Source organism: Thunnus albacares, chromosome 6, assembly GCF_914725855.1.
Source record: "Thunnus albacares chromosome 6, fThuAlb1.1, whole genome shotgun sequence".
NCBI lineage: Eukaryota > Metazoa > Chordata > Actinopteri > Scombriformes > Scombridae > Thunnus > Thunnus albacares.
In genome coordinates, this window is record NC_058111.1 from 13,827,907 (window position 1) to 13,853,660 (window position 25,754).

Below are 25,754 nucleotides of genomic sequence, written 5' to 3' on the forward strand. Positions count from 1 at the left end.
CAGTTTACCACATTTTTCAAGACTCCAAGAAACCTGAGCCCTGGGGGTTCGCACCCAAAGTGTGAAGCTCCACCCATGGATCCAGGTTATCAAAACTAGAGATTCCCCTCTTATCTTTCTCCTTTCTCCCCGAGCTGCAGCAGGAGCAGTTCCTTGCTCTCTTTCTCCTTCAGCTTCAGGAGCAGCTGCTTGCTCTTTCACACCTCCAGCAGCTGCTGGAGCAGCTCTCTGCTCTCTTGTGTGGCCTGCTCACAGCAGACACACACAGTCTTCTTTACGGCAGAAGACGTGAGTGCATGCCTAAGACTCAGAAACTAAGTTTCCTTGTGCCAGCAGCTAAGACACAAGTCTGCTGGCCAGTTTAACAAGTACAGGAGCCACGAAATGGAGTTAGCTTGCCGCTAATTCTACAGTGACCTGGGCCCTCTGCACGACTGGAGTGCTGTCTCCCCAGCAATGCCTGCATATTTCAGCTTCAGAGCCAAAGCCTTCTCAGCCTGACTCACCCACGGATTCACCTGCTACAAAGCAGAACGCCACAAAGCATCTTTAAAGAGTACGGTCTTGACCTGCTCTAAGTGAAAAGTGCCTTGAGATGACTTTTGTTGTGATTTGGCGCTATATAAATAAAAATTGATTGATTGATTGATTGATCTCTTCCTTGATGGAATGGTAACAACTGGGCATAGCCTAGCAACACAGTGAAGCATAGTATGCCTAAGCAATAATGTTTAACTCAAACAATGTACTGTACGTGTACTGATTTGGTTAAGGTTATACATTGAACTGTTGTTGTGATGTCCTTGTTGCTTATAGTAAGGTTACTGCATAGCCACACCGCTAGGTTAATGTTAGCATGCTTAACACATGTTACATCCAGTAACTAGTCCTTGCATGCAACTAACCTCGTTTTAACCTGGCATTTTTAGCATACACCAATTGGCCTTGAATAGAGAACCACACAGTTAAGAGGTTAAAACCTAGTTTGGCAAACTTTGGCTCAGGCAGCACATGTGGTTCAAGACACCACATGATCTGGCCTTTTATCTCTGTAGTTCCCTTTATCAGCCAAATTGTTGGCATGCCATGTGCTCAGTCACCAGGTGACTGCAGCCATCTTGCTATTGATTATCTTTGATAATCGTTAATTATTGCTGATAGCCAAACTTGTAGCCACGGCCCAACAACATTATGGTATTGGGTAATGTTTGGGTTTGTGGCTATGAAATAATTGTGGTCAACAAAGGTGTTCACAAGTGTAATTATACAAATCTTGGCGTGTGTGTATGCTGCTTCTTATCAGTCTTTGTTGCTGTGCCTACTAAAACTGTGTGTTGTAGATTTCTATCACATTCAGGGATTACACCTCAAAGGGGTTTGTGATTCCTTGTTATACCCACCTTCCTCTCTGGCAGCTCTGGATTACACACACTGAGGTTTCGACAACTATCCTAAACCTCCCGTAGCTGCAAGCATTGGTGTGGCCCGGTATTGTCCTCGTAGTTTGTTTATTGATTATCAAATAAGGAGACGAGGGTGTGACGCATCACAAATTGTCTACATATACTGCACAGGTGTGATCACACTCTACATTTCCCCAGAGCATCTGAGACCATCTGTGGTTGAACGTTGCCAGTTGTCTTTACATAGAATAAAAATAACTGGGAAAGCACAAGCAGCGTGCAGGCATTTTCTCCATCTTTCAGTGTTGTTGTCTCCATTGCCTCATAGGAGAAGACCCTGTCCTTCGGTTTAGAGGACTTGGCTCCAGCTCCTGCTTTGAGAAGCATCCCACCATCCAGCTGCTGTTTAAGAAGCTTTCTAAGTTGCACTTAACTTTATGTCCCCTTATATAGCAATTATAAGCAGTACACACAATAATGTAGTTAGCAGATATTAAGGGTTTAATAATGTATCGGTCAACTCCTCCTGTGGGCATTCATACCTGCAGGCTGGTGTATAAACAGATAATAAATGAAAATATAGTAATAATATAAAATATTTCTTCACAGAAGTTATAATATCTGACAAACACTGCACATTAATATACACTGAAAAAGGTCCTTATATCTCCTTATAACGACATTATAGTGTTTTATAAACCATTTATTAAATGTTTTTATAAATTCCTAAATAGAGGAACTTAAAGTAAAATGTTACAGATGAATGTAAACATAGACATATTGCATGCATACATGAAAACACATGCATGTACTGACATAACAACACACACTTACTTATAAGCACAAACACATGCATGCACACACTCCACTAATGAGGACGGAAATCTCGCTGTCTCTCTGCTGTCATCCCCGTCTGTATCCCTGCCACCAGCTGTCACAAAAAGTAAAAAGTTTGAAGTTTTGTCTTTTATCCTTTTGCAATGCTGGACAGTGCCAGGCAGTTAAGCAATCAAACACGAAGTCACTTCTCACCATCATTTCAGTCCCTCTGTTCTCCTCTTCAGAATGCTCAACCATTATTTTCCCACTTCAGCTCTCTCCTTTTCATTTCAAGTATCTTTAATTGAACCTTTGCCTATTATAACTGTGAGGAATGGTGTTTTCCTTTCCATATACAGTATATGATGCACATCCATACTGTTTATGCACTCAGTGTGAACATGTTAAGCTATGGTTTGGGTGTTTTAAAAAGTTTTTTCAGTTGCACTAGCAGTAGGTGTTGAAGCTAACAAAGATGTTTATAATGCCACAGTATCCAAAATAGCAAGTATTGGCAATCAGCATCAAACACATTACAACCCAAAATGAATTTTAAAGGTTTTGTTTATCCAAATTACAAAAAAAAAAACATTACATCTGTTGGTATCTGGAGATTTTGTATTCATAGTTTGCTGTGAACAGTTTTAATTGCAGCTACTTGTCCAATTAAAGTTGTTCACCATGTGGATTATGTACACAGGGACTCTATTTATGGAAATAAATGTTGGAATTTCATTTTTAAAATGTAGTTTCTTAATGCTGCAAGCACTACAAACAAATTATATTCACCTCCTGGGTGGAGGCAGAAATCTGAGAGACAGATATATTGAATAAATAATGGTCAATAAATCAACCTTTAAAACTTCAGTTCAAATTTAAAACTGTGTTGATATGTTTACGGCAGTGTTGAATGAAGCCCAGATGTAGCTTCCACCTGCCTCAGTGTGATGCTGAGATGTTCTTCCTGTACAGCCTAGAGGCCTTCTGTGAAACAGAGAGACACTCATTAGCTCTCTCATGATGAGATCTCTCTCTTTCTCTGTTCTCTGAGTTGCTTTCAGGAGGAGGTCGGTGGGTAACAGAAAAGCAGCTCTGTGTGGTCACACAGTAGCGCCACTGATGCAGTTTGGCACATCAGCTGCTGGCTGCTCAGCTAATTGTGCGACACTGTGACACTTCGTCTCAGTTCGTCTCACTTCTTCCTCAGAAAAGACAAATAAAGCAGGACACCTGTTCCCTTTGTGTCTTAATACAGTGCTCCACTGACCCTAGTGTTTGTGTGTGTGTGTGTGTGTTCTCCTCTGCAGTGGAGCGATGCATGAGTGTGATGCAGTCCGGGACACAGATGGTAAAGCTGAAGGCTGGATCCAAAGGGCTGGTGAGACTCTTCTACCTGGATGAGCATTGCTCCTGCATTCGCTGGAAGCCCTCACGCAAGAGTGAGAAGGCCAAGAGTGAGTTTGCATGCACACATGCATGCATGCACACGCACATGCATACACACACACGCACACACACACACACACACACGCACACACACACACGCACACACACACACGCACACACACACACACACACACACACACACACACACACACACACACACACACGTATACAGATATTAGTGCACATACACATTCTCTCACTGTCACTGTCTCTCGGTACTACTTTCTTCCATAAGTACTTAAAGCTCTTGAAAGAAGGAATAACACATTCTTCCGCTTGCAAATAAAAGTTGCCATAAGAGGAAATTCATAAGGGATAAAATGCACTGTTCGGTTTGGCTTGGTTGAATACACCCAGGGGTTTTACTGCAAAAGCGCTACTTGCTTTACCTTTACTTTGATAAGACCAGCAGCCAATAATGCTAATGTTTGCAAACTTTAGGTGAATATTACTGTATAATATATAATGGACATTATTAAGTCAGTGAACTGAGCTAATAATAATAATATTATGCTACTGTTGAAGTAGGTTATAGAATTTAGTATTATCCCATAACTGTCACTTGTGACTGCAGTAAAACTTGGGTCTTATTTTCATAGCTCCATTATTTCTATCAGTAATGATAACATTGTGCTCACCAAGTTACAGAAATTGCTGAGATCTGGGAACATGGCAGCATCTTAAACTGTAGTGATCATACAGGTTTTAATCAAAACCCCAAACTTATTTGGAGGAGATAACAAAGGTGAATGAGAAAATTAACCAAACTGTTTGTTATAAACATTTTTTACCCCTCAGACTTGGTACTGAGCTCCTAGATCTTACAGACAATTACTGTAGATGACAAGCACGGTATGGAGTAGTACACAAACTGCTTGAAATATTTCATTTAATGAGTTCAAACCCGCAGGATATGACAATCTTAAGAGAGGATTTTTTGTAACAGTATTCTCTATTCTTAGATTCCAGTATGTGATTTTGATGATTGTATGAAGAGATTTGAGAACACAAAAACTTTTGGAGCACACTTTTGCTGTTTTAAAAATGGAACCACAGTTTTAGTGTCACCTACAGTATTCTCAAAACTGGGCTTTTGTTTCTAACAATGCATTAAATGTTTTTTTTCCCTCCATTTTTTCCTTTTTAAAGGTTTTCTTCTGGGAAGTTTTTCCTTATTCAAATTGAGGGTCTAAGGACAGAGGATGTTGTATTACCGTACAGATTGTAAAGCCCCCTGAGGCAAATTTCTGATTTATAATATTGGGCTGTATAATAAATATGGACTTGATTTGATCAAAACAATGGAGAAAAACGGCAACTTGGTGAGTGCAATGGTGTAACCATCCAAGTGATAGCCAAATCTACGAAAATAAATTAATTAAACAATAAATCAGAATTATTCTTTAAACTCACATGATGATATTTTATTTGTGTATCACATATCATGCCACAAAGTGCTTTACAAGTTGTCTCTTATCTCCTTTTTATGGTGCAAAACTTCCTATTTTTCCTGGAATATCTGATGAATTTCTAAAAACCAAGTGAGCCTCACTGCTGGCTTTGAGAGGGATTATCATTATACATTTCACGGACCCCTCAAAGCATCATTGCCACTTTTTTACTTCATTGGTTGATACATAATCAACCCACTGTACATGTGCATAAATTATAGCATGTGTGTAGACTGTCAGCATTAGATAAGCCTCTCAGATCTTCTCCATTGACATGATTAAGAAAAACAAATAGCTGCCCAGATCTTTTTCTTTGAATGTGTGTGCCAGTGTACGTGTGTGTGTATGTGTGTGTGTGTGTGTGTGTGTGTGTATGTGGGTGTGTATGTGTGTGTGTGTGTGTGTGTGTGTACTATGCATGATCAAAATAAGGCTGCTATATTATTACTTTCAGTCAGAGCAGAATTTCATAAATGAGATTATGGGAAGAGAGCATGTACTGTAATAGGGAAATGGATATGGATAATTTCAGAGTGTATTATGACAAATACATATTTTGGGGTGGTAAGAGGGGAATTAAATGAATAAATTCATCATTATTTCACAATATAATTCATTAATTTATTAATTAAACCTAATGGTGCTTCCACAAACATAAAGCCTCATTATTTGGAGGAAAACAGATTAGTGCATTAATGAGGGTCATTCATTAATTAATTTGAATTTCAGCATGAGTTAAAGGACCACACCTGAGAAACGAGAGGAGAAAATGGGTGAGGAGAGGCGACAGATTGAGGATGTGCATACATGCACACCAGCACAGCTTACTGGAGGCTTTTTCTGTCTCCTAACAAAGACGCAGAATCAAAAATGGCTGAGTTCATACTCAAATCTCATTAGACCGTGATACACTCTGAAGCCTACAGGAATTACTTTCTCTGTGTATTTTTACACATGATAAATAAAAGCAGAAAGAGTAAGGAACTTGCATAATTTTTGGTTATTTGTCAAAAAGTGACACTGCTCTTCCAGTTTCTTATTTTACACTTGATTAATTATTCTGCTTGGTGCTCCATTATTCTGTCATTATACTGTAATGGTAATTGTCAAGCTTTTGGTAACAACATTAAATTAAAAGGCTGGTATTATTCTATGACTGTCTTATTGCAATGAAAAGACCAAAACCAACAGTGTGTTGTCCCATTGGTTCCTACTGAAAATGGCATCTTTAAAAACAGGTCTCTAATACTTTGCATGCTTTTATAAAAAGCAGTTTTTAGCTTACATTACCTAAACAGGAATAAATACTGCATTTTTGGGAGACTATTTTCAATAGCTGATTAATACACATTTCAGACTCTAGTGAGTATTTACAGCAGCTGGATGATGTATGTTGGATTGACTTCAAAAAAACTACAGTGTCGATGGTGTTGATGTGTTGATACTTTTGGATTGCCACTTTACCTTGGTGGAGAGGGTTGCGTTTACCCAGTGAACCCAGGAGTGATGCCGTCTGGAGCTACTGCTTCTGGTAAGGCCACCCGTGGCAGTAAAGTCAAAGGGGAGGGTACAGACAAAGAGTGATCCAAACCAAGACCCCAATGGTGGAGTGGAAGATGGTGGCAGGTCAGATGTTCAGGTGGTAGGATCTGGGAGAAGCACCACAACGGTCATGAAGGCAGAAGAAGGCTGCAACAGCGAGAGGCCCCCAATTGTCTTGTCTTGTATTCCTTGCCATTGGACCTTGGCCTTCTTACTGTCAAGGATTGTGTGGTGATTGACTGTGCACCAGTCTCTCCATGTAAAAAGGTCCCATACACAGGCATTCTTATGAAGGTCAACTTCCCAAAAGAAGACAATGTCCTGGTCCAAGGGTTATTGCTTCTATCCACTACAGGTAAAATACTGGACTGCATACTGGTTTAGCTGACTAATACCTCTGGCAGAAGAGATCCTCCCTGAGTCTCAGTGTGGCTTTTACCCAGCCAAGGGCACAATCAATCAGCTGCAAGAGGGGCATACCAGCTCTTGGGACTCGACATCAACATCAAGAAGCCCCAAATCCTCCACCAACCTGCACCTGAAGAAACATCCCAAGCCCCCGCAATTCACATTGATGGCAATACTCTCAAAAATGTGGATCACTTCCCATATCTTGGCAGTCTCCTGTCCACCAGGGCAGACATTGATGCTGAGATACAGCACATAATTAAATGCTCCAGTGGGGCTTTCACAAGGCTGAGACATGACAACTGTTGTTGTTTCTGCTACATACAACTGTCCACACTGCAAAAGACACTGTGGATCCAGGATCAGCCTCTATAGCCATCTGCAGACCCACAAATAATCCATTTCACCAACAGGAGGACAATCATAAGCAACTGCGAGTAATCGCCGATGATGATGATGATGATGATGATGTGTTGATTGTAATAAAGGAACATGTCACTCAGTGCAATGCTGTGGCTTATTGATATGTTTTTAACTGTTTTTGTACAACAGTGGAGGTCTATGGCACAGAGTAATAAGCTGCACCAGGCCTTGGCTGCACAGACAGTACAATGTTGGTTTTGATCTTTTCATGGGATTTTTTAACAAAAAGAAAATATAGAATATTGCCAGCCTTACCTTTTAAGTAGTAATTCAATGTTAACCAATCATTAAGGCTTCACTCTAGTGTATTTTATTGTTTCTGTTTCCTTCGATTTATACCGAAACCTGATCTTTTTTTCTTCTTCTCCATTTGACTTCCTCTCTCCATCAGTCACCATTGATTCGCTGTACAAAGTGACAGAGGGTGGTCAATCGGACATCTTCCATCGGCATGCAGAGGGCAGCTTTGATCCGGCCTGCTGTTTCACAGTGTACCATGGAAACCATATGGAGTCCCTTGACTTGGTGACATCAAATGCAGAAGAGGCCAGGACCTGGATAACTGGCCTCCGTTACCTGATGGCCGGGATCAGTGATGAGGACTCATTGGCCAAACGGCAGCGTACACATGACCAATATCCTTTAGACACAGAAATACACATGTATCACTGTTGTCATTTTGTTTATTTGAGTTTTTTTCTCAGCTCAGTGGGAAACACTAAGGCCCAAATCCACAAATAATGGATTATGTCTGCTAATAGCACCGTAAATTGTGCAGCATTTGCACCCACAATCTGCCCCGTTTTTAAGGTCCTATTCAGAAAAGATTTTGCGCTAATAATATGCAGGTACAAGCACACCCGTAAAGTTTTGCAGCTGAGTGCAATTTTCCCTCGTTTCCCGGAGTGCTTTCCAGTGTTTTAGGCTTTAGTGCTTTTCTCCACATCTCAGCACACAAATTGGTCCATCATGAAAATTGCAGAGAGCACAAAGGCCTCAAATTGCATGTCTTTAATTAGCAGAGGTGCACACATCCAGAGTCACAAACCAACTTCCATGTATTTTTGCTTCTTTTACCTCTCTTTTATTTTGCATCTATCATATAATCTGCTGAAATGTCCATTAAAATAAGCTACAGCTACTAATGTGACTCAGGCAGGTCTGAAACATGTTAGATGAATATCTGAATCTTACAATAACCCTAACCCATGAATTACAGGCCATTTTTTTGTCTCTTTGGACAAGTTTAGTGGCCACAAAAGCCACACAGTCTTTTTGTGGATTTGGCCATGAATCTTTTAAAAACATTTTTTTAACTAGAATGTGAGCTGCAAAGTTTTTCGCTTTATGCAAACCTCTTCCCACTCAAACAGACCCTTAAAACAAATATGTGGTACTATTAGATCTGGCAAGTGAGATACTACTGAGACATTTGGTTTCATCCACCTCTAACCTCGGTCAGACAATCACCTGTCATAGATGTCCTGGATCTTCCTAAAATAAAAGTCTGGGAGTCAGGTGTATTTCTGCACTGTCACTTTTCTAAAGGCTTAAAGGCAAGCTCTAGTCATAAACGTAACACCTGCACTATTTCAGACAGATTTGACTCTTTTAGTGTCCACATACACACCAAATGTTCCTTAATGTGTCTGTGTGACGTGGATGAAGCAGACATTTGAAGAAGCTGATAAGAACGGAGACGGTTTCCTGAACATCGACGAGATCTACCAACTCCTCCACAAGCTGAACGTTAATCTGCCGCGCAGGAAGGTCAAGCAAATGTTCCAGGTCAGAACACGGAGGCATTTCAATTGTTGAACTATGGATAATATTTGATTACATCTTACAAAACAAAAACCACACAGGCAACAGACATTATATTATATCTCAGTTATACAATATATTGCTCTCACATTCACTGCAGAGGCACTACCATATTGATAAAAGTTAATTATTAAATCAGCTTCCTCACGAACGTAACAAGCCTTTGCATTCAGTAAAAAAAGAGATTTTCTTCCATCTAAGCACATTAAATTACTTATATATGAATATTTCAGATTTCTGACATGTTGCATTTTTAACTTCTATGTGCATTTGTGTAATTCGAATGAATGTGCAATGTTCATATGCGAGAGAAACACTTTTAGAGGAAAAGGATGAAAGTAGTGGTAGAGGAAGGCTGCTTCAATTTTTAAAACAGAAGTCACACTGAGTAATGTTAGAAATCGACACACAGTATCCACTGGCTTTTCTAAGGTGAGTTATAGTGTGCATTAACACAGTGCAGTGTTGGTGATAATAATTGACAACTACAATTACCTTTTCTTGGTTTATCCATTGAACACAAATGCAATTTTCTGTTTAAGCAGGCATTATTGACTTTGAACAAACAACTTAAAGGACCAGTGTGAAGGATTTAGTGGTATCTAGTGGTGAGGTTTCAGATTGCAACCAACTGAATTCCCCTCGCCTCCCCCTCCCCTTCCAAATCTGTAGGTGAATCAACAATGGCCACAAAACTTGCAAAAAACACAAAAGACCCTCTCAAGAGCCAATGTTTGGGTTATCCATTCTGAGCTACTGTAGAGACATGGTGTTGTAACATGGTGGGCTCCATAGAAGAGGACCTGCTCCCTATGTAGATATAAAGGGCTCATTCCAAGGAAATGAAAACACAACCATTCTTATTTTCAGGTGATTATACACTAATTAAAACACTCATTCAACATATTCAATTTCTGCCAAACCTGTTTTCTTTTTGAACGTCCCAAATACTTTCTTAAGTTTCCAAATGGATCTTGTTACATTGTATAGAGCACATAAAGAGTCTTCTCAGCTCAGAATTATTTTAAAACTTGTAATTAAAATAATCATTAAAATAAAAAATTAAAATAATAAAATAAACATTTTTTCTAAAAGCCTCCTCTTTTTCACCCCCAGTATTGAGAAGTGACACAGTGAGTTTGAGCGTTTCTATGTTCTAAATGGGCTAAACTGCAATTTTGCACCTTAACTCACTTCATTCTTTGGATTTAGATTAGATAGAAAACTTAATTGATTCATCTGTTTCCATTTAAGCATGGGCAGATAGCAGTGTTGCCACCTGAACAGCTTGTGTAGTTGCTTAAAATACCCTGATTCTGTTTGTTTTCTGTCCATGGATTCCAGGTGAAGTCCATCACAGTGATTTATCCTGCTAGTTGTGTGTAGATTCTGTCTGTGATCGAGTCCCCAAATGCCCACAGCGAACTCATTACGGGAGTGTGATGGAGGCATTAGCTGGTATTATTAGATTTGGTGTGGAGTAGAATGGGCCCCCATGAGAGCCAGGTAATATGAGATGCTGGATCCTGGAGAGCAGACAGAGCGAAGTGGTAGGATAGAATGAGCAGTGAGCCATGCTGTGCGTGTCCTTGGGCAACATGTAGTGAGATACGAAGTGAGAAAGAAAAAAATGGTTGGAGAGGTAATGTGTCTGTGACATAAAGACTGTTACATTATGTGTACTTGCTGGCGTTTGTATCATGTGAAAAAGAGAGAGAGGGAGATATGACACAAGATGGAAGAAAAAGAGGAGACATTTTTTTTATTTTCTAATTTTAGACTATATGAATATTATTATAGAACAACATTGCAGGGCTGATATGGGCTTAAAGGTGTAAATATCAGTTTTGGTCCAGACACAGTCCAGACAATAAGCATTTGGACAGTTACACATTTTTTGTTCTTCATTATTTGTTCTTCAATTTGAAATAAAGTAATGGATACCACATTCAAGTGCCAAGACTCAGCTTTAATTTGACTTGGTTTACATTAATACAGAAAGAACTGTTTAGGCTTTCAAATGTAATTGGGCAGGCACACAAGAAGTCAAACAAAATCATCACATTAAATATTTTGGAGTTAATTACTGCCTGAACTCTGTCCAAATACTTACTGCCTGGACTGTATTTGAGTTGGAGATCAATACCTAAACTATACTGATTCTAAGTCTGGTTTTGAGTATCAATACTAGGATCAATAGGATACCAAAAAAAAGGGTCCGTCTTACCTTAGATCACATTTTGAACACTCTTCTTAGTGCTGCACTCTTCTGCTGTTGTGTGCATACATGAAGCAATCACCTCATTAGTTCAAAGAATTCACACAATAAACATTTTCCATTTACTGTTAAAAACTTGTCTTGTGTTTTTACATGCATGTGATGAAGTAATTAACCGAGAATACTTATATGCATTCTCCTAAATCGACATGATAGATGGCTCTCCTAAATATGATAGTATACCCACCTTTAATAATAAAAAGAAACTAAATTGTGCAGTACTGCCCACCCCTATTTTGTGATTATGTAAGAAGAAACTGCAGTGTAGTAAACTGCTGCAATAAATGTTTTAGAGCTGAAGTTTTATGTTTCAGTGAGCCTGGGTTTGCGGGTAGGAGGAACTCAGTGAAGTTAAAATTTTATCTCACCATCAATTCAGCAACAACCATTCACATCACCATATGCATTCACATTGTGGGGGAGCCTCACCAAATATACACACAACATTACTCGCAGTCTAACCACATTCCCTTGTACAATTAATTATGTAACAATAAGTGAAGTGTTGAATCTGTAGAAACATTGGAGAATACAAATACAACATATATCAATAAAACAATGCAGGAAAACATGTAACATGAGGCTTATGTCTGTTACAGAGAGGAGCTACAATATGTTTTTGTTTTTAGTCATAGTTACAATTTAAAATGTCATTTTCAGTGAAGTTTGCAGTTCAACATTTATTATTATATTTATAGTTTATTGTTAAGTTTATTGTTCTTCCTTATGTTTGTCACAGCTCTTTATTTCTCAAATTTGTTGGATCCTTGCCAATAAAAAACACAACACAACACTCATAAAAATGATTTGGGTAAAACAGAAAATAAGAGAGAAAAACACATGAACTCATGTTGCATTATCAGATTTTTTTTATTATTTTCAAATATCAATATTAGGTGGCCTCAGCAATGCAGTATTAGTTTGGCTCAAATCTGCAGAGCTGTCACATTTTCCACATAAAGAATTCATCAAAACGTGTGTTTAGAGCAGTCATCACAAAGCACTGCTGAGTCAGATTTTGAAAGTGGCCACACTGGCTCACACTGGGTAAAATATGACATATATAGAAATTTTGTGTAGAGATACACTAAGCCAGTTTTTTTTTAGCTCTTGTCCGATCATCAAAATATTATAGCTTGAGACATTTCATTCCTCACCCTCACAGGAAGCAGACACAGACAATCAGCAGGGCACACTGACGTACGAGGAGTTCTCCGTCTTCTACAAGATGATGTCTTTGAGACGGGATCTCTTCCTGCTGATGATGGCGTACAGTGACAGGAAGGACCACCTGACAGTGGAGGAGCTGGTCAACTTCCTGCACAACGAGCAGAAGGTAAGAGGTCACACTGATCTCGGGCTAGAGCCAATATAATGCTCAGTTTAGGGATGTTAAACCTGCCACATTTTTATGATGAGCTGTGCAAACTACTTTCTCTCCATTTCAATTTGAGATGGAGCCACAAAAAAGAGTCAAGGCTGATTATATTCCTGTTCTCCTCCTTTTTCTAACATGAAACTCCCTCTGTCTCAGCTGTCTGCCCACAGGACTCTGCTCCACTAAGCCAATTTATCACGCCTAAAATTGGTTTGTCTTTTTTGGAGCCCTTGTCTTGTTCTTTATAGTTTTTCTTTGTGTTTCTGACAATCTCTTTTCTCTCTCACACAGCAATGGTGTAATTTTTCATCATATTGTATTTCTAATCTCCAGCCTGCAATACTCTGTTTTAATACTGTTCACTGAATATGCTGCTTGTTTGACATTGCTGACAATTAATTTGATAGCAACACAAATTTATTTTAAAAAATGGGAAATCATTCTGACTTCATTCAGCTTCTATGCTGAAATTAAATTATTTATTTAATTGTTATTTGTTATACCACAAAGGGTCTAAGCAAGGTCTTTACATGTATTTTGTCATGTATATGTTATTATTGGCCACAAGCTGTTCTGGAAACTACACATAAAATCAAATGCACTTTTACCTAAAGCTAAGGACATGCTACACAAGAATGTACTATATATTTTGTACTGCTCAATTAAACCTCTACACATATGTCAAGGAATGTACAAAAGCTTAGTGATGATAATTTTGTTTATCTTTTTTCTCTGAAGATGGTCAACGTGACTCCAGAGTACGTTGCAGAAATCATTGACAAGTTTGAGTTGTCTGATGAGAATAAACAAAAAGGCGTCATGGGGATTGAAGGTAAGTTTCTGCCATTTTCTTTCATGTCTTTATTTTCACTTCCACTGGATTTTTTCCTCCTACAATTGTTTTCTTTTTAGACTTATCATTACCTCAGTCAATTCCTCTCCCTGCATCTGTCATGGCACACAATCAGGTGGAAACTCCCATCAATTACTCCATCATTTTGCTCGATTTTTTAAAATCTTTTTGGTCCTTAAATTCAAAATCAGGTAAAAATACATTTAACTTGATTTGAAGTTTATGTGGCTTATGACTGACATATTGGCCAGTACACAGTAATCACACAATTCTGATAATAAGTGGCTGAAAAGATTAGAGAATGACCGTAAATGCTTTGGGATTCTGTCTACGACAAGCGCTCATCTCTGAGTGTCATTTTGAGTAACTGAAGGGCTTAAAGGAGAAGAGGGAGTGAGGATTGAGGAGGGTAGCTGGAGTGAGAAAATTGAGAAGTCAGAATGAGGACGGGTGGAAAGTGACAGAAATGAGAGCAGATGAGAAGAGGAGGAGAGGTGAGACTAATCTTTCCGTCAGAGGCATGAAGACTAACACTGCATGTGTCTGGCTGATCAGACCAGTATGATGCCCTCCCTGCAGGCCTGAAATGTGTGTGTTTAAACATACATTGTGCTCAGATGTGACAGTAATGCACCCGCAGATTCACATAAACATCTTTTTACAGCGTGATGAGCTGTTACCTACGGCATTTGTTCTCTGTGTGACTGTCTGTTCAGTATAGTTCAGTTGGGATTCATGTCGCACAGTGCACTGCTACAGTCGGGATTTAGCCATGATGATACCATGACGAGATTGCATGTCCAGTCTGATTACTGACTTCCCACAGCAAAAATCATTACTATATTTGCATCATGTCTCCATTTTTTCCCAATTCTCCTCCAATCTTCTTCTTCGGCATTGACTGTCTGCTTCTTTTCCTTCCTCTGCTTTTTTGCTGATTTCTCCTGCCCTTAGTATTCATGTCTCATTTTTATATCTCCTCTCTGGTGAAAGGATGCTTTCTTCCCTCTCATTCCTCTTCATCCAGTACCATCTAAAAAAAAAAAGTTGGCTGTGTGAAATATACCCACCTGTACTGCAGCTTCAAACCACACCACTGTGGTTTCAATGTGCTTGGCTGTAAGTGATTCTTTGGTATTTTCCTGGACATCAGCCTGCCGATGAAGAGAGCTTGTAGATGTCACTGTATAACTGTATTTCTCATGAAGAATGTGCTAAATCCAGACTGGTTCTTTTTGGAGCTGATATAAGGTGCATGTTATGATCTGGCTGGTAGTTGAAAATAAAAAAGATTTTGTGTTTCACTGTTCATTTTTGTTTTAAAACATTCAAAAATAGGTAACATTGGCTACTGTAAGGATACAGATATCAGTTTATGATAAGCGATATTTAAAATCTCTCATTGTGTTTTACCACAACTGAGTTCTTAACTGCAATATTTGTTTGTTACTTAACAATACTAAGAGTTTAAAGCTGCGCTGGTGGCTCTGTGAGGCGCTGCACTTATGCACAACATTGCTTTGAACTAAATGCTGACATCAGCATACTAACATGCTTACCATGACAACACTTACATGCTGATGTTTAGCAGGTAAAAAGTTCACCATCTTTGTTTAGTCTATTAGCATGCCAGCATTTGCTAATTAGCACTAAACACAAAGTACATCTGATGCTGATGGGAATGTCATTAGTTTTGCAGGTATTTGGTCAAACCAAAGTATTGGACAAATTGAAATTTTGATCTGATGGTGCTACAGATGAAATGCAAAGTTAAGAGATCACCAAATTTATTACAATTCCTCCTCAGGGGGACATGAATGTCATAGAGGTTCATCCGAAAATTGTTAAGACATTTCACTCCAAACTACAAATGTCAACCTCATGTGGAGATAGAGGAAACATCAGCGGACCACCAAAATCATTAGGATGCATCATCTGGGGACCATGAATGTTTGTACAAAAGGGTTTTTAAAAAAAATTTTGACCCCTCTGGGGGCACTAGAGAAAAAGTGGATGAAAGTGGATCGATAGCTGTCCAGGCACTTCAATAAAAAGGAAAAATGTCAACCTCATGGTGGCATTTGATAAAAACTCTGGGAATCACCAACATTAGTAGGATTGATCCTCTCAGAAGCATGAATGTCTGTTTAAAATATCATGACAATCCATCCAACCATAATATTTCAGTTTTCAACAAAATGGTGGACCGACCTACCGCCTGTTGTGATTCTTCAGTATTTTTTCTCATATATTATTTTGTATTTCCCTTCAGGTTTTACGAGTTTCATGCGCAGTCCAACATGTGACATTTTCAACCCTTTGCACCACGAGGTGAATCAAGACATGGAGCAGCCTCTGTGTAACTACTTCATCGCCTCCTCTCACAACACATATCTGACTGGAGACCAGCTTCTCTCTCATTCCAAGACCGACATGTACGCCTGGGTACTGCAGTCCGGCTGCCGCTGCGTGGAGGGTAAGCATACGTCTATATTTAAATACCATACCAGACTACTCTGACCGTGCATAGGTCTTTGTCATGGAAAACATTTAAAATGTCACACTGGAAAAAACACAGGCATAAATAATGAAATTTCAGGGTCCATGCTGACTCACTGTGACACTTTCATAACTGGGACACTTGAGTTGAACAGAACCATTGTAAAATGTATAAGTAACACCTATGCTTCCCTACTATGAAACTCAAAATATCCATTATGAAAAAAGGCCTATTGTGCTTGGACTTGATGGTTTTTGTGAGTTCTTGTAATTGCGACACACAAACTTTAATCCCAAATGGCACTATTCAGTTTTGAGCTAAAATGGAATAAAATAACCAATATGAAGGATATTTTATGTTTTTTAGCGATATCGAGGATGTTTACTGCTTAGCAATTTGTAAGCATATATTTTGTTAATGCTATCAAGTTAAAACCCAATGCCCATTTTAGTGTGTTTATATTTAGTAATAATGTTTTAAACAAGCCCACAGATGCAGCAACACTGAAATGCCAAAAAAAACTCCACAATGTAGAAAAATCATACATATTCTATTGCCTGAACATTACTTATATTGACACTATTTTGTGTCCCAGAATGAATCAACACCAGTGTTTATTAGTAGGACACAAAATTGCTGAGGATGAGAACTCTGATATCAAACCTAAATAAAATACACACATATACATTCTCTTTCTCATATTCAAAGATGAACAGTGAGAAGAGACAGAAAAGTTAAAAGAGTAACATGATTCTGAATGTCAGGATGAGAATAAGACACAAAATGTTTTCTATATTCATGCCTCTTCTCTTCTTTCTTTTCCTGCAGTGGACTGTTGGGATGGTCCTGACGGAGAGCCAATGGTTCAGCATGGCTACACTCTGACCTCCAAGATCACGTTCAAGTCTGTCATAGAGACCATCAATAAATATGCCTTCATAAATAACCAGTGAGTTGAAGCTCCCCACAGTGTACATGTGTGTGTGATTGGGTGTGAATGTTTGCGACATTTTATGGAGACTAGGCACTTACATTCTCCCATAAGTATTGTAGTGGGAGAAAAATGGCATGGAGTGCCAAAAAAAGGCAATTTACTTATTTCTCCTTCAGTTTTTTTTTTTTTAGATATAAATCTGACTGAAACATCATTTCTAGTTGACATTCAGTAAAGAAAATAATATTCTTTGCTTCAGGACAAACAGCACAACATTTCTCCACGGTTTATGGTGTTTATGTGCACCCGCAGATTGTATTATTGATTGTATATAGTCCTCTACTGTTTAATTGTGTTGCTTTATGTTCCAGTATGGAATGAGATAGCATCAACCCAGCCATAAAAGGCTTTTCCTCTCTAATTTAAAAAGCTGCAGAACTGCTGTATTTTTCCTTCTGGAACTAGTCCCAAACCAGCATTTCTCATGCTGCTATAATGAAAAATCTATGAATTTGATGCAAGGTTTCCCCACCAGGTTTAACAACATTTGCAACATTTAGACAGCCAGGTTGGTGTTTTTCAGAAAACACTGTGATTCCTGGCAGTAATTAGCACCTATTACTGAGCCATCTGCACAGTAGCATTTCCTCTGGCTCCCCTGAGGAGCCACTGTTTGTCTCTGCTGGGTCCAACAATACCCAAACAAAGTGGTGAATGATACAGCTTCCTGCTGCCATATTGGCTCACTTTGAAATCTTTTGCATCTTATGATGGCAGCAACTGCCTTATAAAACCACTTATTTTATTCAAAAGCACTGACAGTACTGGAGTAGTTACAAATTATGTAATTAAACCAGAGGTGCAAATATATTAGGCACTAGCTTGGAACTTTAACTACAACCAGATTAGATTGTGTGTCCTTTAAATTTCTTTCATCACCCTAACGTTTAATCGTTACGTTTTTTCAATTTTGTAGCATTGTGGCATGTAATCTATAGCTGTTGTTGGTCTTTAAGACATTTGGGAAATACGCTTCTTGGATTTCTTGCTGAAAGTTAGATGAGTAGATTGAGACCAGTCTACCTGTTTGGAAAATATGAAGCTACATTCAGCGGGGGGTTAGTTTAGCTTAACACAAACCCCCATAGAACCACAACTTGACATTTTTACACTTGTCTACACACTGGTCATTGTATGAGTTGAATAAATTAGGTATAGCATGTTAATTATTGAGTTTAAGAGGTGGATGGAAGGCAGATTATTTAAAATCTTTGGATAGCACAAGGCTAGCTGTTTCTCCTGGCTGTAGTTTCATATTTAACAGACAGATGAGAAAATAAATAAAATATAAAATAAAATAAATAAATTGCAATTAACTAAGACAGTTGGAGAGACACAACAACTTAACTAATTTAAGTGCATGGATGAAAACTGACCATGAAAACACTGTTAATGGCCACCACTTATGTGTCTTGACTTAACCTCATTTGACCCTTTTTGCGTTTATTTTATAGAGTTGACTGTACGCTACAGGTACAACCATGTTTTACAAAGTTGTCTGAACTACTGATCTTTGTGTTCCACTGCAATTTAAATTTAATCAAAAACCATATGTTTAGTGTAGCCTCCTGAAAGCTAACATTCACACTTGTTAATTAGAAAATCCTGCACATTGTCACACACCTTCTTAATTAGTAATCTGTAATAATGCTGAAAGCAAAAACAGATTAATAAACTGAACGTTCTGTGCGTTATCTTTCTCTCTTGCTTGTGTCTCCTGCTGCTGTTTTCGCCTTTTACATTCTGATAATATTTTATCATGGGTGCCACCTGTTAATATGATTAATGGCCTCTTGGCTGTATTGAAATGGAGGGAGTCTCTGCGCCCTCCCACATCACCGAGACACATACACACACACACACACACCACACACACACACACACACACACACACACACACACACACACACACACACACACACACACACACACACACACACACACACACACACACACACACATTACACAGCTCATTGAGCCACCTCACTGTTTCACCTGAGAGGAGCTCCAGGATGTCACTGTCTGTGAAATGAAATGACTTTGGATTTTACTGTCTTTGTTTTCTCTTTTTGTCTTTGGCAGAGGACCTGTTTCTTTGTGTGTGTGTGTGTGTGTGTGTGTGTGTGTTTTGTGGATCAGAGGTAGAGGTGAGAGCAGGGCTGTGTCCCCTGAGGGAGAGCTGTCAGTCTGACAAACGTGACATTTGAGCTGTGCTGCTGTGTGGCCACAAGTCATTACACCTTTTCTAAATGAAAACACAGATACACACACACACGCACACGCACACATACACACACGCATGGACAAACACACACCATGCCAAAGAGGTGAAGAGGTGTCTATTCAGCAGTATTTTTTATCATTTAACTCTTCTGTGTTCTTGAGAAATGGAAGTACAGTTTGAAATGTCATTCACACTCATGTCAGCAGATCAGTTTCACTTCAGTGCACTGACTGCATTCCAGACACATTTTATAACTGCTGACAGGTTTTATATCATTTATGGAAACCTGAATATGTCTTGTTTTTTCTTTCAGATACCCAGTAATTCTGTCCATAGAGAACCACTGTACCATCCAGCAGCAGAAGAAGATTGCTCAATATCTCAGAGAAATCTTTGCAGACAAACTGGACGTGGGAGATGCACTGAACAGAGACTCCAAGACATTACCCAGTCCTAACAGCCTGCAGGGCAAGATACTCATCAAAGTAAGAATACAAAACTGGCTTGCTAATAACAATGGATGGTTGGATGGATGGAGGGTGGATTGACAGGTTATATTTTGAATGAATAAATAAATATAGAGTATGCCTGGTCATTTAATGCACTTGAGAATGAAAGCCTCTGCATCACACTCTCTCAATTTCCTTCCTCTTAGTTCAGTGAAGAAAGTGGAGCGCTTGTTATCGCTACATATTTTGCTTCATGAGCGTCGCTGTACTGAGGACAGGGAATGGGAAAGGCGCTGCGAGGCAGCTAATTATTACCCATAAACAGATGAAGAGAAGAAAAAGGAGGAAAGGAGGACAAAACTAGGCCATCTTATTATAGAGATGAAAAGAGAGAAGGACGAGATGCTGGCATGTGATGACAGAGTGACAGATCTTTTCCAACATACAAGTGCACATACACAAACAGAGGTACAAAAACAGACAAAACCTGCATTTTAAATTTCTATTATCTGCACCAATTGTGCAATTAACTATGATTAAATTAATCTTTTAAAACATGCTGACATTCCATGAAAAATATATGCTGTGTTTCATCTCTGGCAGCATCACAAAGAATCTTATATTCCCCAAATACCTGGTTGAAATAACCGAGTGACTGAACAATATAAAACTTTACCACAAGACAGGCTGCAACAGCATCATTTTGTCTCTCCTAATTCTAACCTCATAACTTAGTAAGCTTTTAAAGCTTAGTACAAAGCTTCAATATGAAATGGTCCCCCAGTTAATAATAAATAATACATTTTCCATTAACTTGAAATTAAGGAACCACAGGTAGCACACATATTCAGCCATGAAAACACCCCCACAACTTCAGACAGCAAAGTTGCTCCAAAAGGTACAGGACTGTGGTCTGGTGTATTCTGTTGATTAAACTAGATACAAGGGGCACCTGCACACTGAATCAGAGCTCCCTTTTCTTAATTTGCAGTGTTTTGACCGACTACAGGTGTTCCTCAGGCAAATACCCACAGGAGGGAAATGAGGCATAAATATAGTCAAATGACCAGTGACACTACAATCATCTAATCACATTCACATGTGGCAAGACACTGTCACCATAAGAGAATAAAAACATTAATATGAAAGGTCATACAAATATAATAGAAGGTCTTGATCAAAATTGTGTGGAAATTTTCACTCTGTTGATTAATATGTATTTTATACATACAGTATGTACACGTACATATTTGGAGACTGTCTTCCCAAGAAAAATGTCAGCATTAGCTGTTCAATTGTTTATCTCATCACTGCGCCTGGCCAAGAAAAAGTCTGTCACATAAACCCCCTAAATTGTTTTTTACACTTTGGTTTTTGTATGGATTAAACAAACAAAATAAGTATTAATTAGTGGATTTTGGACAGAGTGAGGGTAACTGTTTCCCACTGTTTCCAGTCTTTATGCTAAGCTAAGCTAAATGACTGGTTGTTAGGTTTGCATTTAATGGACAGATATGAGTGTTATTGATCTAACTCTCTGCAAGACAACAAATAAGCATTTTCCAAAACTAACTAACTCAAACTAAACCTTTAACCAAACATAGAGATGGCAGATCAGAAATCAGTCATATGTCATTTTGGAAAGCTTTTATAGGTTGTTTTGAAAGGCACTGACAAAGAACCTTTTGTCATTTATGAATGAGGACTCTTATAGGTGTCATACCTTGTGATGTTTGAATTTACCAGCACAAAGATTACATATAATATTAGCTCTGCTCTTTCAGTCATCTGATAATTTTAAAAGTCAAAAGCAGATGTTAAAAGTTTCTATTCATCGACATGGCACACTTAATGTTTCTCAAAAGATACTGTATATCGTCTAGCCCCACAAGCGTATCTTGTTGCAGTACCTACTGTTGTCATGAATTCTCAAAAGGCAGGACAAGTGTGCATCAAGATGATCAGTGACAGAGTTCGATATGATCACACTAAAAATTTAAAAAAAGGAGAGATTAGAGAGAGAGAGAGAGAGATCTTCTGGATGTGCAAGAGCTTTTAGTATTTATTGGATTTTTTTTATAAGAACCAGATAAAATTGACTTTATCTGTAATGTGAAGAAAGCCTGCATTGTTCCCCTGGAGAAAGGGAACTCCGGCTTTGTCCCTCCCCAGCCAGATGTCTAAAAAGTGAAAGAACATTATTGATTTTCTATAAAGCCCTTTGCACCTCTCTAACAGTTTTCCTCCATCTCTCCTCCCCCTCTCTGCCCTCGTTTGAGAGCCTTTCACCTCTCTCCATTCCCCAGAGGAGCGAGAGACCGGAGAGTCACAAGACAATAAAGAAAACGGTGTAAGGGTTTTTGACAATCACAAAAAGAAGGGAGAGGGGATAGACTACATGTGGCAGCAGTTAAAGCGAGGCCGGTGATGTCAGCCGCCAGTGAGAGACTCAATGTACTGTAGGAAGCTTGGAGTCTGCCATTGATTTTGAAGCTTAGAAAATCTCAACTCCCACTCACACGTCAGAATGGCTCACTAATGGGCTTCCACTCTGCTGAAAGAGCTGCTCAGGGAGCTTCTCAGAGAATCAGCAACTGATTGTACATGTTGTGTGTTTGTGTGTGCAGGAGTGTGTGTTTTGTGCCTTCATGTGCGCTTATATGTGGCATTAATGGCTTTCACTCTTCCTATATAAACTGGGAAAGGAGCCACATAAAGAGTTTTGAGAGAGGCTACCTTAATGTGTCTGTGAAACATTTTGCATTCTGCAGTGTTATTCCTGGACTATCTTAAGGGTGCAACCTGTGTGGGCGTTCTTGTGTATACAAAGTGTAAAAAGAGACGAGAGAAGGATCATACTGCATATGTGCACGGGTCAAATGTATGTTTATCACTCTCCTTCCATCTCTTTGTCTGCCCTCTCTCTATCCAGGGGAAGCGTCTGCCTGCCTATCTGTCTGCGGACGCTGAGGAAGGGGAAGTGTCCGATGATGACAGCGCTGATGAAATTGAGGACGACTTCAAGCTCAAGAGCAGTAATGTAAGATAGATAGGGGAGAGCTTTGTTAATTGTTTGTTAAATGGGACATAATATATACATTTCCAGGTCTATATTTTTATTCTGGGGCTCTACAGGAATAACCTGCATGATTTACAGTTTAAAACTCCTTAATTAGACCAGCTCCAATGCAATCCAATGGGTGACATCACATCTCACTACATCCATCTTTATATACAGTCTATACAGCAGACCTCTGACTGGCTCCGGAGGCTATGTAAACAAACAGTGGTAATCGGACTTCACTTCTTTGTCCTGTTCTTTACTTGAAATCTAAAATTCTCAAATACACCTGTACATGCACAAGCCGAAATCATGTTTCACTCATGCTATATGTGCATAACCACAACCCAAAGCATATTTTTACACTTCAAGTCTATTTTCCTCCATTTTACATTCGTTACCTCAGTGACTGTGAGTTGAGTTCTGAGCAGTGACCCTCACTCAACACTGTGCCTGAATGCCTCCTGCGTAGACAAACAAGTGGAGCATTTGCTTCTGCTGCTGCTCTGCTATGCCTCCTGCGTAGACATGGTGGAAGTGTGTTAGCAAGTACACTAAGTTACTCTGAAAGAACTTTAACCATTTGAATCAGACAGCGAAGTAGCTGTGAAATCCCTATTTTTCTCCTGTCACAGAGACCTCTGCCCCATGCTTCTACATGCCACTCAAACCAGAAGAGTGGCAAAAAGATTTAAATGAATGAATGTATCCTTCAGTTAATGAAAATGACACTTTGATTAATAAAACAGTTATTGTAGAATAAATTGAGAATACTATAGGGTGTTTTTCAATTCTTAATCTTTTTACCTTTAATCTTAATTTTTTACCTTTACCAATATTTTATTATCAAAATAAAGAAATAAAATAATCCTTGCTTGCTGTCTGTCTGTCAGAAAAATTGAACTAATATTAGAAAATCAAACCCCTTCTCTATGCATATGCACCACAAAGAGAAGTTAGGTAATGGGATCTTAATGGTATTGTGTTCGGGGTAATGAGTTCACTAATTGGGCTGTAATGTTGTTACTTGTAACGTTTTATTGATCATCATTGCAGTAATGTTTTGGGATAATCAATGCTTAATGGTGCAGCTATAAGTATGAAGACAAAGCAAGCGTAAAAAGAATTAGAACTTGCTGTTTATTTTAATTGATAAACAATACAGCAACATGTAAATCCATACTACAGTAGTGCCAGGGTTCTCCTCATCATATTTAAAGCAGGAATACACTCCAGTCATTTTCCTGGTTCACTTGTGTGACTGAGTATGGCATCATTCTTCAACATTTAGCTAGAGGCATGAGGCCACAGATGCCACTTTGGATGATCATTGCTATTTTAAAAGGGTGGTGGCAGGTTTCCACTGATGAGAGGTTTTCTATCGAGCTCATTAAACCAGATAGAGATAAGCATAACTTTGGCTGTACAGTAAGCTTTCACAGCAGTTGATATCAATGCACTAATTTTGTGATAAGAAAATGACACATAATGTTGTCAGTACTCCAAGATTATGGGTCTTCCACCAATGGCTCAGGCCACCATATACAAGCTATGCAGTCTTCAGAAGGCCTGTAAAATTCTTTGACTCCCAGACATCTTGTTGCAGGCCTTCAAGTGGCTCCCCTCTGGTTGATGTCAACCCTAGTCCGTTCTATACATCCCAACTTGTACCTGAAACAGTTTAGACCTGCAAATGTAGATATGTTGATGTCGAGGCAAGAAAAGTAATAGCTTCCACAATTTGAACACTTGTGGCACCTGCAGGCAGTGAGTGTTACAGCTCACTATGGCTTTGTTAAATATCACTCTTTGTTTACTATATAGTGCACCATATTTACCTGCCGCCATTTTTTTGAGTGTCCAAATTCTGAGTGTGAAATTCATGAAATGTACGGTGCCCTTCAAAATTCCCCCAAGGGAATGAAAAAAAAACAGTATTTTTGCTTAATGGTGCAAAAATACTGCTAACAATCCCACAATGCAATGTGTCACATTTTATATGTGAAAATTACCTTGTGAGACTCTCAGTGATTACACAAAATGACAATGATTTTATGAAACCTGTGCCTGTTTATATATGTTTACACGTTATTGAACATTTTGCAATTTAAACAAATAAACTTTTAATTTTGTCCTTGTCTAAACATCTGTAAAGAAGGCATCAAATGAAGTTTTTTCAGCACTCAGACTCAGAGCAGTGCAAATTCTATACTCTTCACAGACATACAGATGTGTGCCTGTAGATGGCACACATCTGTATGTCTACATCTGCACTTCTATTCTATTAGTTTTCTTGTGCTTTTTGAGCCGATACTGCACGTGTCACTGCTGGCGCTGTGGCTCTGCAATTTGTTAATATTACCTGGGCCTTGTTTCAGGGGTTTTGCATCACTGACACTGTGTGTCCTTGTTCCAAGATAGCAATACTCTCCATCATCTCCTGTCCATAAATATGTCCTTGCACCTTTATTGAAATGACCTCCATGTGTCTCTTGCTTCCTTGCCTTTCTCTAACTCTACTCTCATTTGCTTTCACACAGGGTAATGGTCATCACCAGGTGGAGTCTCACATCAGAAAGAAACTGGACTCTCTGCTGAAGGAATCTCGCATCGGAGACAAGGAAGATACGGACAGTTTCAGCATCAGAGCCCTGCTCCGAGCCACGCACCAGGGCCTGCAGAAGAACCTGCGGCAGGTACA

The 25,754-nt window shown here is 39.0% G+C and overlaps 1 protein-coding gene across 5 annotated transcripts in view; it reads left to right on the forward strand.

The window, feature by feature from the left end:
* plch1 (phospholipase C, eta 1) overlaps nt 1–25,754 on the forward strand; it is a 67,637-nt gene that overhangs the window by 26,199 nt on the left and 15,684 nt on the right. For all 5 annotated transcript variants that reach the window (XM_044355285.1, XM_044355281.1, XM_044355284.1 and 2 more), the window contains 10 exons: nt 3,530–3,676; nt 7,884–8,127; nt 9,151–9,280; nt 12,760–12,930; nt 13,711–13,804; nt 16,098–16,301; nt 17,154–17,274; nt 19,857–20,028; nt 22,925–23,032; nt 25,594–25,749. In XM_044355285.1, coding sequence (XP_044211220.1) covers nt 3,530–3,676; nt 7,884–8,127; nt 9,151–9,280; nt 12,760–12,930; nt 13,711–13,804; nt 16,098–16,301; nt 17,154–17,274; nt 19,857–20,028; nt 22,925–23,032; nt 25,594–25,749 — 1,547 coding nt within the window. The remainder of the gene's footprint in view (nt 1–3,529; nt 3,677–7,883; nt 8,128–9,150; nt 9,281–12,759; nt 12,931–13,710; nt 13,805–16,097; nt 16,302–17,153; nt 17,275–19,856; nt 20,029–22,924; nt 23,033–25,593; nt 25,750–25,754) is intronic.